At 41.0% G+C, this 13,472-nt stretch overlaps 1 protein-coding gene across 1 annotated transcript; it reads right to left on the bottom strand.

Annotated features, from left to right (window-relative positions):
* Positions 1 to 84: 84 nt before the first annotated feature.
* LOC136209887 (tubulin-folding cofactor B) lies at positions 85 to 7,320 on the bottom strand. The gene is made up of 9 exons (XM_066001509.1): positions 7,083 to 7,320; positions 4,976 to 5,117; positions 4,727 to 4,878; positions 4,428 to 4,546; positions 3,952 to 4,013; positions 3,762 to 3,803; positions 2,205 to 2,338; positions 1,013 to 1,082; positions 85 to 337 (listed from the first exon to the last, which is right to left on the bottom strand). The coding sequence occupies exons 2-9, from the start codon at positions 5,075 to 5,077 to the stop codon at positions 290 to 292; spliced, it is 729 nt and encodes a 242-aa protein (XP_065857581.1). The 5' UTR covers positions 5,078 to 5,117; positions 7,083 to 7,320; the 3' UTR covers positions 85 to 289.
* Positions 7,321 to 13,472: the final 6,152 nt, after the last annotated feature.

The following is a 13,472-nucleotide window of genomic DNA, read 5'->3' as shown; positions in this document are numbered from 1 at the left end:
ACATCTCTAATATTCCATAGGAATCTTACAACCGACAACCCTTTCTCCTTCTCGGATCACCTTCAAAAAAAAAAAAAAAAACAATACTCAAATCACGCATCATCAATATCAATCCCAAATCCCAACATAAAACAAATAAATTCTTTCAATTTCAACTTCTGGTCCTCAAAAGGTCAAACGTTGTTGACTGCTTTGATCTGAAAAGAATGTGGATACTCACTCATAAATCTGATACAAAACGTTATGATCACGAAAAAATAAAATAGAGACAATTTCACCATGGACACTATCATATTTCTTCTTCTTCAAAGGGATCTCTTTCTGGAAAGTCACCAACCTGGAAAACAATGCCATCACAAAACAATCAAGCAAAGGCCATGTCTTGACAATTTACGTCAAGTGCAGTGTAGATGGTAATGCACAAGCTGCCTGAAGAACTCAAATTAAATGATATTTGGTTGAAGTGAAATAAGGGAAGAACATGAAGATCTACCCAACTTCTATGAAATCTACCATACCTATGAAAGGATCTAGAAGCAACATGGAACTCTGGTACAAATATTCATTATATGTTTTTTTTTTATATATATATTAAGGATTATTTATAAAATTAATACATCACGTAATGATGGAATAGCTATTCTTTTAGTTTCATAAAGAGAGAATAGATATTCCATCCTATCAAGGAATAAGTATTTCATGGAATAATTGTTCCAAGTGGAATAGCTGTTTTTTTTTTTTTTTCCGAAAACTAATAGTTATTCTATTCCTTATCTATTTCATGAACCAAACATAGCCTGTGTGTGTTGAACAAGTGTATTAACAAGGCAGGCAACCGGTTAGGGGCTTCAAGACAAACCCCCGCACTGTTACTCACATCTGCTCATAGGTTCCTAGTTCATCTAAACTCATTAAAGTATTAGACCGTAAAGCACTCTGCATTTTAATTTCATAATCAGCAATTGATAGTTCCAACATTCAAGCAGCATTGAGGACAGAGTTGTATACGAACCTTTACTTTATCTGGCCTAACCATTGCACCATGTAGTGGAGGGCATTCGAAATACCGAACTCCCTTTACCCTAAAAAATGAACAAGAAACAAAATGATTAGAACAGAGAGACTTGTAAATGAAAAAGTTCAAAGTGGGTGATAAGATAGTTCATGCAGAACTCACTAGTCCAAGGAACTAGACTCCTAGCACAAAAAGACGTCTTAGCCAATATGAGTTAGTTATGAACCTGGGATCTAGTATAGGATGGGTATAATTTTTGGCGTCGTTTGATCTTTTGATTTATGTCAAGGGCTTGTTAGAGAGAGCCCTTTGATCTCTTGAAACTAGTTGCTGGAAAATAAATAGGACATAGGGGCCAGTTGCTGTAACATGTTACTGCTATCCAAGACAGTCACTACTTGTAATTGCTGTCTAAAACAATTACCAAAAGTTCCAGGCAGTCTTATTGAAAGATACAGAACTTATGACACAAATGAAGATAGACTAATAAACTTAGGCCACATAGAAAACCCAAACTAACAATAATGAATTAATTTCATGGGCTGCTGGCGCATAACAAAGCTACGAGTAAAAGTTCAATATAAGACTAAACTATGACCACACAACTTTTCAGCTGCTCACATCAGTATGGTAAGACTCTTTCCAGCTCATTACAGGCTAGTAAAGATTGGTCGTCATCTTAAAATATAACATTTTGCATGGACTCTAGAATTTAAAATCAATCGGAAGTTCTTGCAAAGCTTGTGCTCCATCTCTAGAGGTCATCAATCATAGTTTCTGTTAAAAAGGCTGCAAGTTTTAATATAGGCCTACTGATGCAGGATAACCACACCCCCACCAGTAAATAATATATGAATCGCCATTCAGGTTGTCAGGCTGTCCAACTAAAGACTAAGTGTTCTTCATCATTTTTTGTTTTCCACAATATGACACATTAATTTTCAGTAGTAACAATCCTCAAGAATAGATTCTTACCATTCTAAATGCACGACTTTCAAATGGTTTCCATCAATCATATGATTTACCATGCCTTAATAACCCTAACCCATTGCAAATACATATTAATTCTTCAGTAAACCCATGATGAACGTATAACATCACTCTAATGCAAGGCCTTCAACAAGTCATAATAAACAAGATATATAGCAAATAAGGGGGGGAGAGAGAGAGAGTTGACTAATGTACGCACATGCCATCATGTTTCCCCAATGGCTCGTCATATTGAACTCCAATCCAAAAGCCTGGTGAAAGAGATTCCGCTCGACCGACAAACTTAACAATTCCTCTTTTCTCCCCTGGTTCAACTTCACATCTATCTCCTACCTAATCATTTAATGACACGGAAACCAAAAGTTATGTATGTCATAACTAACTATATTGAATAATGCAACAAATATTTGACAGAAGCAAGAAGAGAAACTAAAAAGAAAGAACTGTTATTAACTCTTAGCAATTAAAGAAACAAAATTCAGTCTAAAAAAAGGAATTCTAACTTATCCAACATTATTTCCAACTAAATAACTTTTCCAGTCATGCCTCATCCACCAAAGCCTAGCCTACTCTATGATGCCATCAACAATATAGTATTGATAGATAGGCGGATTGCTTCATGTCACCAAAAAAGGTTTCATAATCAAATTTATGTTGATTTATTTTTAATGAGGAAACCTTAATCCTTGACTGATGCAACATAAGGGGAAATTTGCAAGTGGCTTTTAACAACTTTCACAAACTTCCAGACCTACCAAGAAACAACTATTTTCACTACTCTTGTGATAAATCAATGTAGTAGGATCTATTCATCTTCTCAAACAATTTCCTGCATTTTGGTGTTCAATGGTACTTGGAAGAATTAGTAAAAACATAAAACGTTTTCTAAATAGAAGATAATATCAACAATTTTTTAAGGGAACTAATTTATTTTCAACACATAAGTTCATCTTTTGGCATCCACAAACATATTAAGAACAAAGGAACCTGCATGGGAACTATATAGGAAGATGCCTGCAAGTTCAAATCGGTGGCCACTGGCCAATCAATAGCCAGCAGCTATCACGCTTGTCCATCACTGACAGACATGACCACTTCATTAATGTAGATAATAGTTTTAAAAAGAGATAGCAAGGAAACATGAGAAGTTGTTGTAGGTCCAAACTTAACAGGCTCATTCACTGGAAAAAAAATATACATATGTTTTCAATGTACTTCAAGCAGCATCAAGCAATTTCCACTATAACTTTTTAGCATCATTACAAACAATAGAAAACAAGTCATTTTTTTGAAGATGGTTTCTACTTGAAAAATCTTTTACACAAGGTTATTCTTTCATAATAACTATAACTGCATACTAGTTACACAATCTATATGATGATTCCTTTCTAGAGAATTAAAACTAGATGATGCTTAAAGCCCCCACACTCAAAACATCAAGAATGCAATTTGATGGGCAAGAAACGATCTAATATGTTGCCAAGCTTAGCATAAATCATTTCTAATTTTTACAGGCATTTTTTATTTTCTATAATTGTATACAAAATAGTGTATATAATGGATTGCAAAGGTCTCTGATATCATAAAACTTTGTATGGAGGTTTACAAGAATAATTTTGTCTACATAACTGATGTATCTGCTGTTAGGAAACCACGCAACTTAACATCTGCACATTTTTTTTTAAAACACATCTGCATTACTTGAAAAACCCCAACACTATAAATGCTAAGAAATAAAACAACGGGAATGACCAACCTTAATATTTGCACACAGGTCTTCCATGCAGTTGTCAGTTATCTGTCAAAGAAAGATCGATGGAACAAAACTGAATAGATCATCCAATCTCAAGTTTGCCTCCTTTCAAGTTACTCATAGGAAACAAGGAAAGAGAAGAAGCCGTAAAGCCTCCAATGGCTAGGAGATACTCAAATCATAGGAAGGTTACCTTAGGCTCAAAGGTTGATGGATTTTGAGAGACCAGTCTATCTTTAAATTTTCTAAAAGTACCTGCAAAACACGAATAACTCATAAATTTGCTAGCAAGCTACAAGATCTGGTTTCCAAATACCAGAAAAACTTTCTTATGCTCATGAATTATTTGAAACCAAAAGGAGTTGAACATTTAATTAGAAGTTAAATTTTCTTAAATTTGAGAATATCAAATTACTGTGAACACAATGGGAACTTATAAAATGGAGTGCAGCCTGGGCATTAATGTGTGTGTGTGTGTGTTTGATGATATATTGAGCTCAGAGATCAATTCCCATCTAGATAAACATAGCCTAGGATAAGAAAAAGCATGAAGTAAACTAACATATGTTTAATGAACAATTTGATATCAGTTAAACCAGAAGAAACTCTCTCTTATAATACAAAGGGGACATATATGACTGTGTCCTAAGAATAACACTCAAAACTTACCACCACGTTTTTCATAATCCTCTTCTGAAATTGTGTATTTCTTCACCAATGATGTATCTTCTAGCCACCCACCAGAGGTTACTGATGAAGGGTCAAGATCTATTACATGTAGCCGAAACCTTTTAATACACAAAAACACCCAAGTGAAAAAAAATCAAATTCTATGAAATAAGAAATTTGTACGCCCTTGTTCAAGTTAAAGCAAGCAATGAGAAAGTTTAGAAACAACCAGATAAAAACTTCAAAAACAGAATTTGACCCATTTCAAGATTTAAGATTATAGGTATAACAAGACAAACCCGTCAAGAGGGGAATAAAAACCAAGGGGTCTGGAATCATCAGCTAAATCACAAATTTTGGACTTGTTGTCATCGTAAAGCTCAAGGGACATACAGTTAACCGATGTCCCGCATTTCCTCCACAGCTTCTCTTTCACAGATTCCACTGTAGACTATATTTTTTGTCAAGAGAGAATGTCAAATTCATGGATTGTTATTAACAAAAAAAGACAAGGTATAGTACCATTAAAAATTGGGTATTATACAGACCTGGAGGGAGAAGCGGACATCAGCGGAGAAGGTCTTGAGGTTGGAGTGAGTAATGTGCAAGAGGACCGAGTCATCCCCATCAATCTGTAGCCGACCTGCCATGCTTTTCTATTTTCCTTTGTGATTTTCAATTTCTCATGTACTGCAAATCAAGATTTCAAAATCAGTTCAAAATTCACTGACCTTTTTTTTTGGGTTAAAATATTAACCAATTAGTGGATAGTTTTGTTAAGCTCACAAAATTTCAATTCATACTAAAACGTTTACTTCCTCTATCCCGCGAATATAGGTACAAATCTGATTTCACACAAGACAAAAAACAAAAACAATAAATGATGTTGTTTTCCTAATATACCCTTGAATTAATGAATGAAGCATTTATTTTATTCTAAATTTATATTGGCGCAACGGTAAACGTTGTTGTCGTGTGACCAAGAGGTCACGGGTTCGAGTCTTAGAAGCGGCCTCTTGCCAAATAAATTGGCAGGGGAAGGCTTGCCCCCAATACACCCTTGTGGTGGGACCCCTCCCCGGACCCTCGCTCAGCGGGGACGCGTAGTGCGACCGGGCCGCCCTTTAACCATGATAAATAAGGGTAAGTTGATGTATTATTTGTATTATGGAACCAATTGAACTAAGAGCTTAAACTTAAAGTTAAGGCCAAATTCATATTAATATCTGACTGACACACCCTCACACGCGAATGTCAACTGGCTTGAAACGGGAACAACACAGGCCATCTTACCATGTATTGAAACTAAATCAACAAATTAGGTTGCTAGGATTCTAACCATTGGTCACTTGGTCAAAGAGGCTTTGATACCATGTCATGGAATCAATTAAATTAAAAGTTTAAGATGATAGTTAAGGCGCAATTCATATTAATTAAAAATGGAGTTGTGCCTATTTCATGGCATGTCAACAAGGTGCATTTGTTCCTATATTCGTGGGATGGAGGGAGTATCAATCAAATTCCAACTCTGATCAATTTCTCGCTATGCGGAAAGTATTTCTTAAATGCTTATTAGAACGCTACATCAGCCACTCAAGAAGGAATTGGTGGAAGTTAGTCAGATTTGACTTCTGTGAAATCTGACTAAAAAAGTTCATACAATTTTTTAGCACAAATTGGAATAAATTTTGTGGATGTGATGAAACTATTCTCAAATTTGGAGACAATCACTGCTTTTAACCCACAATCTGAATGCTGCTGTTATTAGTAAAGTTCATCAGGAGAGGTGTACAAGTACAATACACAGTAACATATTGTCTAAGATTGAGATGTTAACAGGGTGGGACGGAAGGGATGAGCAACAGTCGATTCAGGTCACAAACAAAACCAAACTATAACTGAACCAAAATTTGACAGGATTTATACACCAGATTGGACTTTATATCTTAACTGAACAGAACAGAACCAAAATTATTGGTTTGGTTCAAAATGAAACTAACTGAAGTTTTCTCACACATTGAAGAAGGGGAAAAAAAGCCAGTTTTTGTGAACTTATTATTATGCATGCTAAGCTTGTAATTTAGAAACCTCTTGTAGAAATGAAATTAAGCACAATTACTATGACTAGGGCGTAACTGCTTTATCAGTCAAGTATCTTTTAACTTCAATGAAGACTTTTGGTAGTAATTAGGTGCATTTTAAGGCAAGGGAAGCTACCAAAAACTAAAACCGCAAACACCTTCCCTGGCTTCAAGTTCAACCCTTTGAATTACGAACTAAATTTTTCATTCGTTTCAATGGAGAAAGTATAAAATTGTAACCCATCATATATAATTGGGTTTAGTAGTTTAGTTTAATTATTTTACACAGAACAAAAACACATTAGGAAAATGTATGATTCTACAAACTAACATTCTATCTTACCATACCAGCTAATTCATAATGTTTTATCAAAGCAACAAATCAAACCATAAGGAATTTAGGGATCATAACACAAGACAGCAAGTAATATATTCTGATTGTGAATTCTTTTGTTTATAATTCACATATTTTCACTGGTTTTCTTCAAATATCAACGCAATAATTGACATACTTCACTGATTTTCTTCAGTAAAATGAAATTAGAATCAGGGACTTAAGATTAGGGTTTCTTACTAGCTGGAGATGTGTGGTCTGGTGGAGATAGCTGAGTTACACTTCACAAGGCTAATGGGTTCAAGTCTTCAACAAATGTCGACTAAGGGACTGACATTGATAAACGAACGGAAGCCGGGATCAAGGAAACGGAGCGCAGGCAGGATAGCGACCAAAAAGGACTGAAGTGGTGCTGGTTGCGGCTCGGGGTGGGAGAGAGGCTGAGCTGAGAGGAGTTGAACTGGGAATGGGAAATTCGGTCCGTGGGAATGTTACAAAACGGCATAGTATTAGGGTAAGTAATGTAAAGGAGACCGTTAAGGTGCAAAAATACCCCTAACGTTTTGGGTCGGAGCAATTTTGCCCTTAACGTCTTAAATGGTGCAATTTTGCCCCTAACGTTTGTAGCCAAGAGCAATTTTACTCCTAACGTTGGTAATTTGGATCAATTTCAGACACTATTATAAAACACAGATAGTTTTGTTCGTTATTTTGGTATATCAATTCATTCTAAAAAAAGGATTTCATGTTTTTTTGTAATTTAATAATAGAATTAGAGATTAATATTTATAAATTCAGTGAATTTTTTGAATTTTTTTGTCTAATTCGTACAAAAGACAGTATATTTTTTTTATTTTTTTATTTTTTTTCACATCCCAACATATGTTTATGATTTGTTACTGATAAAATGACGCACATGTGAAGTGTAGATGATAAGATTCATGACCGAGAATACAGTTTGATGAATTATTTCTGAAATTGACCAAATTTATCAACGTTAGGAGTATAATTGCTCTTGGCTACAACGTTAGGGGTAAAATTGCACCATTTTAGACGTTAAGGGTAAAATTGCTCCTGACCCAAAAACCATTAACCAGTCCATTTAATTCGGTTAACCATATTTCGGTTAATATAAACTTCGGTCGGTTACTTATAATCTGGGAATGCAGAATAGTGATCCGGGGCTCCGTCGGGGAGGTCTTGCCTTCTCGTGGATCGGCCCTGCGCGGGGATCGGTCCCTGCGGATACTCCGAAGATTAAGACAGTTAGTTATTCTTAGAGAGCTTTTCAATCTAATGTGAATATAGTAGAGAGGTTATGAGTTACCCGATTCGTGCTTCTTCCTTTAATGGCCTATTTATACTGGACAGACTTGGGACTGGGGGGCCTTCTGCTTCTCGGACCTTGGTGGGCCTTTTGGGCCTTGAGGTGACAATCCGAATCAAGTAGTCCCCCCCGGGTAGATTAACCGAGTATTTCATGCGAGGAGACATTAAGGGGTTTTCTATCCTCTTTTAACAAGTGGTGGACAGCTGGGCGGAAAGGTGCCCGATTTCCCCGCTAGAGACCGTTCAGAAACTTTGCATGCGTTGTGGATATCAGTGCATCATTAATTGCCCCTTCATTAAATGCCCCTGCATGCACCGTAAAAGACACCTTGGACACCGTGCTCTGCCGGCGCCGTTGCTTTTGGCTGGCTATAAATTGCAGGGGTAAACCCTCTTTTTCGGTTTACTTTGCCAGAATATTTTCCCTCTTTTATCTTTGTTCCGTCCCGTGTTACTTTTGAAGCCGCTGTTTTCTGCCGATCGCTTCCTCGGAGCCGCCGTTCTAGTCGCGCTTCCTGGGTAGCGGACATATTAGTTTGACGGAGTTTTGCAGAACCTTCCTTACGATACTAGTCGTAACCGTTTGCGAGCTCAGTCGTGCCTCTAATTTCTCCTTTCTTTCGCTCTTTTTCTTTAGTTGTTTTATTCTGGGGAGGGGGAGTATGTCAGAGGGTTCTTCACGGGGAGCCCTAAGAAGATTGCCGCCAGTCACACCGGGTGATTTTTCGCTGCGTGACGCTTCACGAACTCGGGTCGTAAAACGGAAAAGGCGATCGAACGCGGGAGAGGAGAGTGCTTCTGTAGCGATAAAGAGGAAGAAAATCCTAGAGCGTGCTCCGCCTAGTGTCGAACGGCCGCTAGGGGGAGTTGCTGCCGGAGTTCTTGAGGTAGTGGTGGTAGTACCAGAGGGCTTGATTACCGAACAACATCCCTTGGCTTCGATTTACGAGGAGATGCGCCAGAGGGTATGGACTCGTGCCGTGGGGGTCACTAATATTGATGGTCGGCGATTTGAGGGAGTGGAGCGGCCAAAAAGGCCGGAATCTTTATCGGTCGAGGATGCGCATAGTATTATTGTGGCCGGGGATTTGGCCGCTATTTCTGCGGTGTATGGATTGGGGAAGCCTTACGAGTTGGTCGCGCTTGGGGAAGATATCCGTGCTCATCATGCGGGTGGCGCGAACGAGCTTATCGTTTACGATGAGCAGCTTGAATCGGGAATGCGCTTGCCCCTACTTCCCTTTTTTGTGGAGGTTCTGAAGGAATATGACTTGTGCCCTGGTCAGATTCATCCGAACGGGTGGAGGATGATGGTGGCCTTCTACTCCTTATGTCGGTCGGCTGGATATCGGGCAACTGGACTGGTATTCCGTGAGTTTTTTCGGCCAAATAAGGGTCCCAGATCTCAACACGTTACCTTCTCGCACTAAAAGTTCAAAGTGATTGGCGGGTTGAAGGATAAAGTTTATGAGTACAGGCACCGTTACTTTTTGGTACGAAAGCTGGACGACGACTTCCCTTTCCGAGTAGTGTGGAACGAGGAGCCCATGGATCCCAGCCGTTGGCTAAAGACCCGAGAAAAGTTGCCTTTTGAGGAGCGACTAGTGTCATACTTGAAGGGGCTCCCGACAGATAAAGATCGTAAGCAGGACGTCGACGAGCTTGTGCGTCATTTTCTAGCCGCCGGGTACTATATTTGGAAACAATGGCGAATGGCTCAGATATCCGGATGGACAGCAGCGGATTTTGAGAAGTGGAAACGTGGGTACAATTTCAAAGCCGGAGAGTTAGCGGAACTAGAAGCGATTTCTGTGAACGTCGCTGTTGTAGGTGAGGGGTCGGGGTTGTGGGTTTTGTTCATTTCTTTCAATGTGTTGTTACCATGTGATTTATGTCGTCTAAAACCTTCCGTTCTTTCTTGTCGTGCAGGTCCCGGAGATCCCTGCGTCAGCATGGACTTTGATCCAAACGAATTTGGTGTTGGCCTTGATACTGCGGAGGAAGCTTTTGCTGTTGCTTCTGGACCCCTGGCGTCACTTTCTTCGCTCGAAGATGCGAACCAGGTGGTTCAGAGCATGGGAGGCGTGCTCTCGGTGCATGAGGACCTCGAGGTTGCTGGGGACATTCTGCAAGGGATGCCCGTGGAGGATCAGGAGGCCGAGCAAACTGCCGGGGTGATGGCTATGGAAGAGGAGCAGGCTGAGAAACAACTTCAAATGCCCCTTACCCGGAAACGTAAGAAAGACAAAGGTAAGGCCGTTGCTGGGATGGAGAGCGACCAAGTTCATGCTGGAGATGATGTTGGTGGAGAAGATGACAGCTCGAAGCGAGCGTGCACCGAGGGTGGTTCCGACCTCGGAGCAGGGATGATGGATCGCGTAGGCGATCATCCGAAAATGATGAAGAGAATGGACGTGAAGATTGCCAAGTTCCGTGAGTATGTTATGGGCTTGTCGGTTCATTCGAATATGGCGACATCGGAACTAGCTCGTGCGATGGCTCGCGTAGCTAAGGTGCCCGGGGAAGTCGTCCGAATGGACGGCGTGTCCAAGATGAACCTTGGCGTGGAGACCCTATCGGCGCTTGGTGTGGTAAGCTCTCTTGATTTGTTCACCTGAATTTGTTTCCAACCACCGTGCACTGAGTTGTGCTTTTCTGACGCAGGCCATTCAAAACGCGAACAATATCTTTGATATGTGCGTTAACGACGAGAACCTGTTCCGAGATATGGAGCAAGGCCTGCGGAACGCGGTGAAAGAGCTGGAAACTACAAATGGGAAAGTTGCCACCGCCGGGGAACTGTTGGAGCGCCGAGAGGGCAAGATTGCTGTGCTGGCCGAGAAGCTAAAGGTGGAGACAGGGGGCAGGGTAGAGCTGGCGAAAAAATCCAAACTTGATGCCGAGAAAATTTGCTCTTATAGAGTGATGCTCAAGTTTGCCACCCTGTGGACTCGTCGAATGAAGGAAAAAATCGACGAGAGAGCCAGGCGAGCCGACGCACTGTCCGAGGAGAATGAAAAACTGAGGCGAGAGCTTGAGGCTGCTCGGAAGGAAGCCAGCGAGCTGCGCGCTTTTGTAGGTCAGCGCGAGGAAAAGCTGATCAAAATGGATAGGATGATGCTGATCGCGGCTGCTCACTCCGCCGGGTATGACGTCCCTCCGGAGGTCATATTTTCTCCAAATGTGTACGATAAGGCGGCCCAGGCGAAGGCCGTAGAGTTCTGTGCTCGTTTCAAGAAGAAGTGATTTTAGACTGTTACCTATTGTTTTTGTTTTTCAAAGGTGTAATGATTCCTGTACGGTTGGTATCTTTGTGGATCTTGTGGCAGTAATGTGATCATCACTTTGCATTTTGATTTGATCTGAGCTTGCATGATGTGTTTTTCAAGTCTTGTCTTTCTTTGCTATAAATAGGAGTCGATTTTTGCTTGCGGTATTCGTTCATCTGGTGCTGCTATTTTAAGCACTTCAAATATCTACTTGCTCCTCTTTTTTACTTCTAGCTTCGTTATCATGTCACTCCGGGATGTCATAGATTCTGCTAAGGTGATCGAAGTTCAGAAGGCTATATCGGCAATGCCTCATCCCTACATGTATTGTCCCCCTAGGGATGATCACGAGCTGGACAAGAAGGTGCGATATGCTTCTCCTGTCTGGATGAATCGGAGTATTTCGCAGAAAAGTCGAAACGGGGAGAGTGAGAGTTCTGCACCCTATACTGGATCCGCGACTGATTCATGCGAAGTTGTTATCAGCGCCTTTTCTTCTACTGAGAAGAAAGTATGGTCGCAAGATGGGATCGGGTTCCTGAACCCTGATGAGTCGGTGGTGCCCGTGATAAACCCTCATCCTGCCTGGGTTAGGCGGCTGCTGGCCGATGAACTAGACCGGGTGATGAACCTTCCTCTTGTTCTTGAAAACCGTCGTCTAGGGCGCCATGCTTCACCGAGCCGTCCCCATGGGGCGACGTTCGTCGATCCGGTGAAACCTCGCAGCGTAGTTTTTCTTGAATTCTCGAGACAGGGATTCCTGGGGCCTATACCGGCCGATCCAGCACACCGAGTGACTCATGTGGGGAAAGCACGCTTGTACCATAGGCAGAACGGGCATAACACCGATGAATGCATTGATGGCGAGCCATGCATCAAGCTCTTATGGACGCGGATGCCATCCCGAATCCTGACGGTATCCGTGCTAACCTCGAGTGATGGCGATGTGTTTGATCTGAAGTGTTCCATGTTTTGGCCGTTGTTGAGGCCTTTCTTCTGTTATGGACTTGTGTAATGTTTGGCTGGGTATGAAATATAAGTCTATGTGATTTTGCTTCTTCGTGTATACCCTGAAATTTTCTTCCTTATTAAGCGTTTAACATATTTGTTTAGTGCTTGGTTAACGGGGCAGGATAATGTAGTTATAAAAATGAGATTGTTTTTGCGGTCAGGCAACCGTCAGAGGTGCGTGACATGCCTATGGGATAGCATTGTGATGCTTTTGCAGCGAAAAGCGCGTCGTTGTGTCCGCTTTTTAGCAATCGATAACAATATGGGATTGTTGGTCGATTTCGTGGGCGACCGAGATGCTCGGTAAGCCCTTTGGATAGCATATAGATGCTCTTTCAGCGGAAAACGCGTTGTTGTGTCCGCTTTATAGCAATTGGCAACAATATGAGATTGTTGGTCGATTACGTAGGCGACCGAGATGCTCGGTAAGCCCTTTGGATAGCATTGTGATGCTTTTGCAGCGAAAAGCGCGTCGTTGTGTCCGCTTTATAGCAATCGATAACAATATGGGATTGTTGGTCGATTACGTAGGCGACCGAGATGCTCGGTAAGCCCTTTGGATAGCATGTAGATGCTCTTTCAGTGGAAAACACGTTGTTGTGTCCGCTTTGTAGCAATTGACAACAATATGGGATTGTTGGTCGATTACGTAGGCGACCGAGATGCTCGGTAAGCCCTTTGGATAGCATGTAGATGCTCTTTTAGCGGAAAACGTGTTGTTGTGTCCGCTTTATAGCAATTGACAACAATATGGGATTGTTGGTCGATTACGTAGGCGACCGAGATGCTCGGTAAGCCCTTTGGATAGCATGTAGATGCTCTTTCAGCGAAAAACGCGTTGTTGTGTCCGCTTTGTAGCAATTGACAACAATATGGGATTGTTGGTCGATTACGTAGGCGACCGAGATGCTCGGTAAGCCCTTTGGATAGCATGTAGATGCTTTTTCAGCGGAAAATGCGTTATTGTGTCCGCTTTATAGCAATCAATAACAATATGGGATTGTTGGTCGATCATGTAGGC

Source organism: Euphorbia lathyris, chromosome 10 (genome assembly GCF_963576675.1).
Source record: "Euphorbia lathyris chromosome 10, ddEupLath1.1, whole genome shotgun sequence".
In the NCBI taxonomy this organism is placed as follows: Eukaryota; Viridiplantae; Streptophyta; class Magnoliopsida; order Malpighiales; family Euphorbiaceae; genus Euphorbia; species Euphorbia lathyris.
Note: the sequence above shows the minus strand (reverse complement) of the source record. Positions and strands in the feature narration are given on the sequence as shown.

Excerpts from the sequence above, each read along its gene's own strand:
- LOC136209887 (XM_066001509.1), bottom strand. The coding sequence starts at position 5,077 with ATGGCAGGTCGGCTACAGATTGATGGGGATGACTCGGTCCTCTTGCAC. Across the intron at positions 3,804-3,951 it reads CATCAACCTTTGAGCCTAAG|ATAACTGACAACTGCATGGA; the intron begins GTAACCTTCCTA and ends TTTCTTTGACAG. Across the intron at positions 338-1,012 it reads TTAGGCCAGATAAAGTAAAG|GTTGGTGACTTTCCAGAAAG; the intron begins GTTCGTATACAA and ends ATTGTTTTCCAG.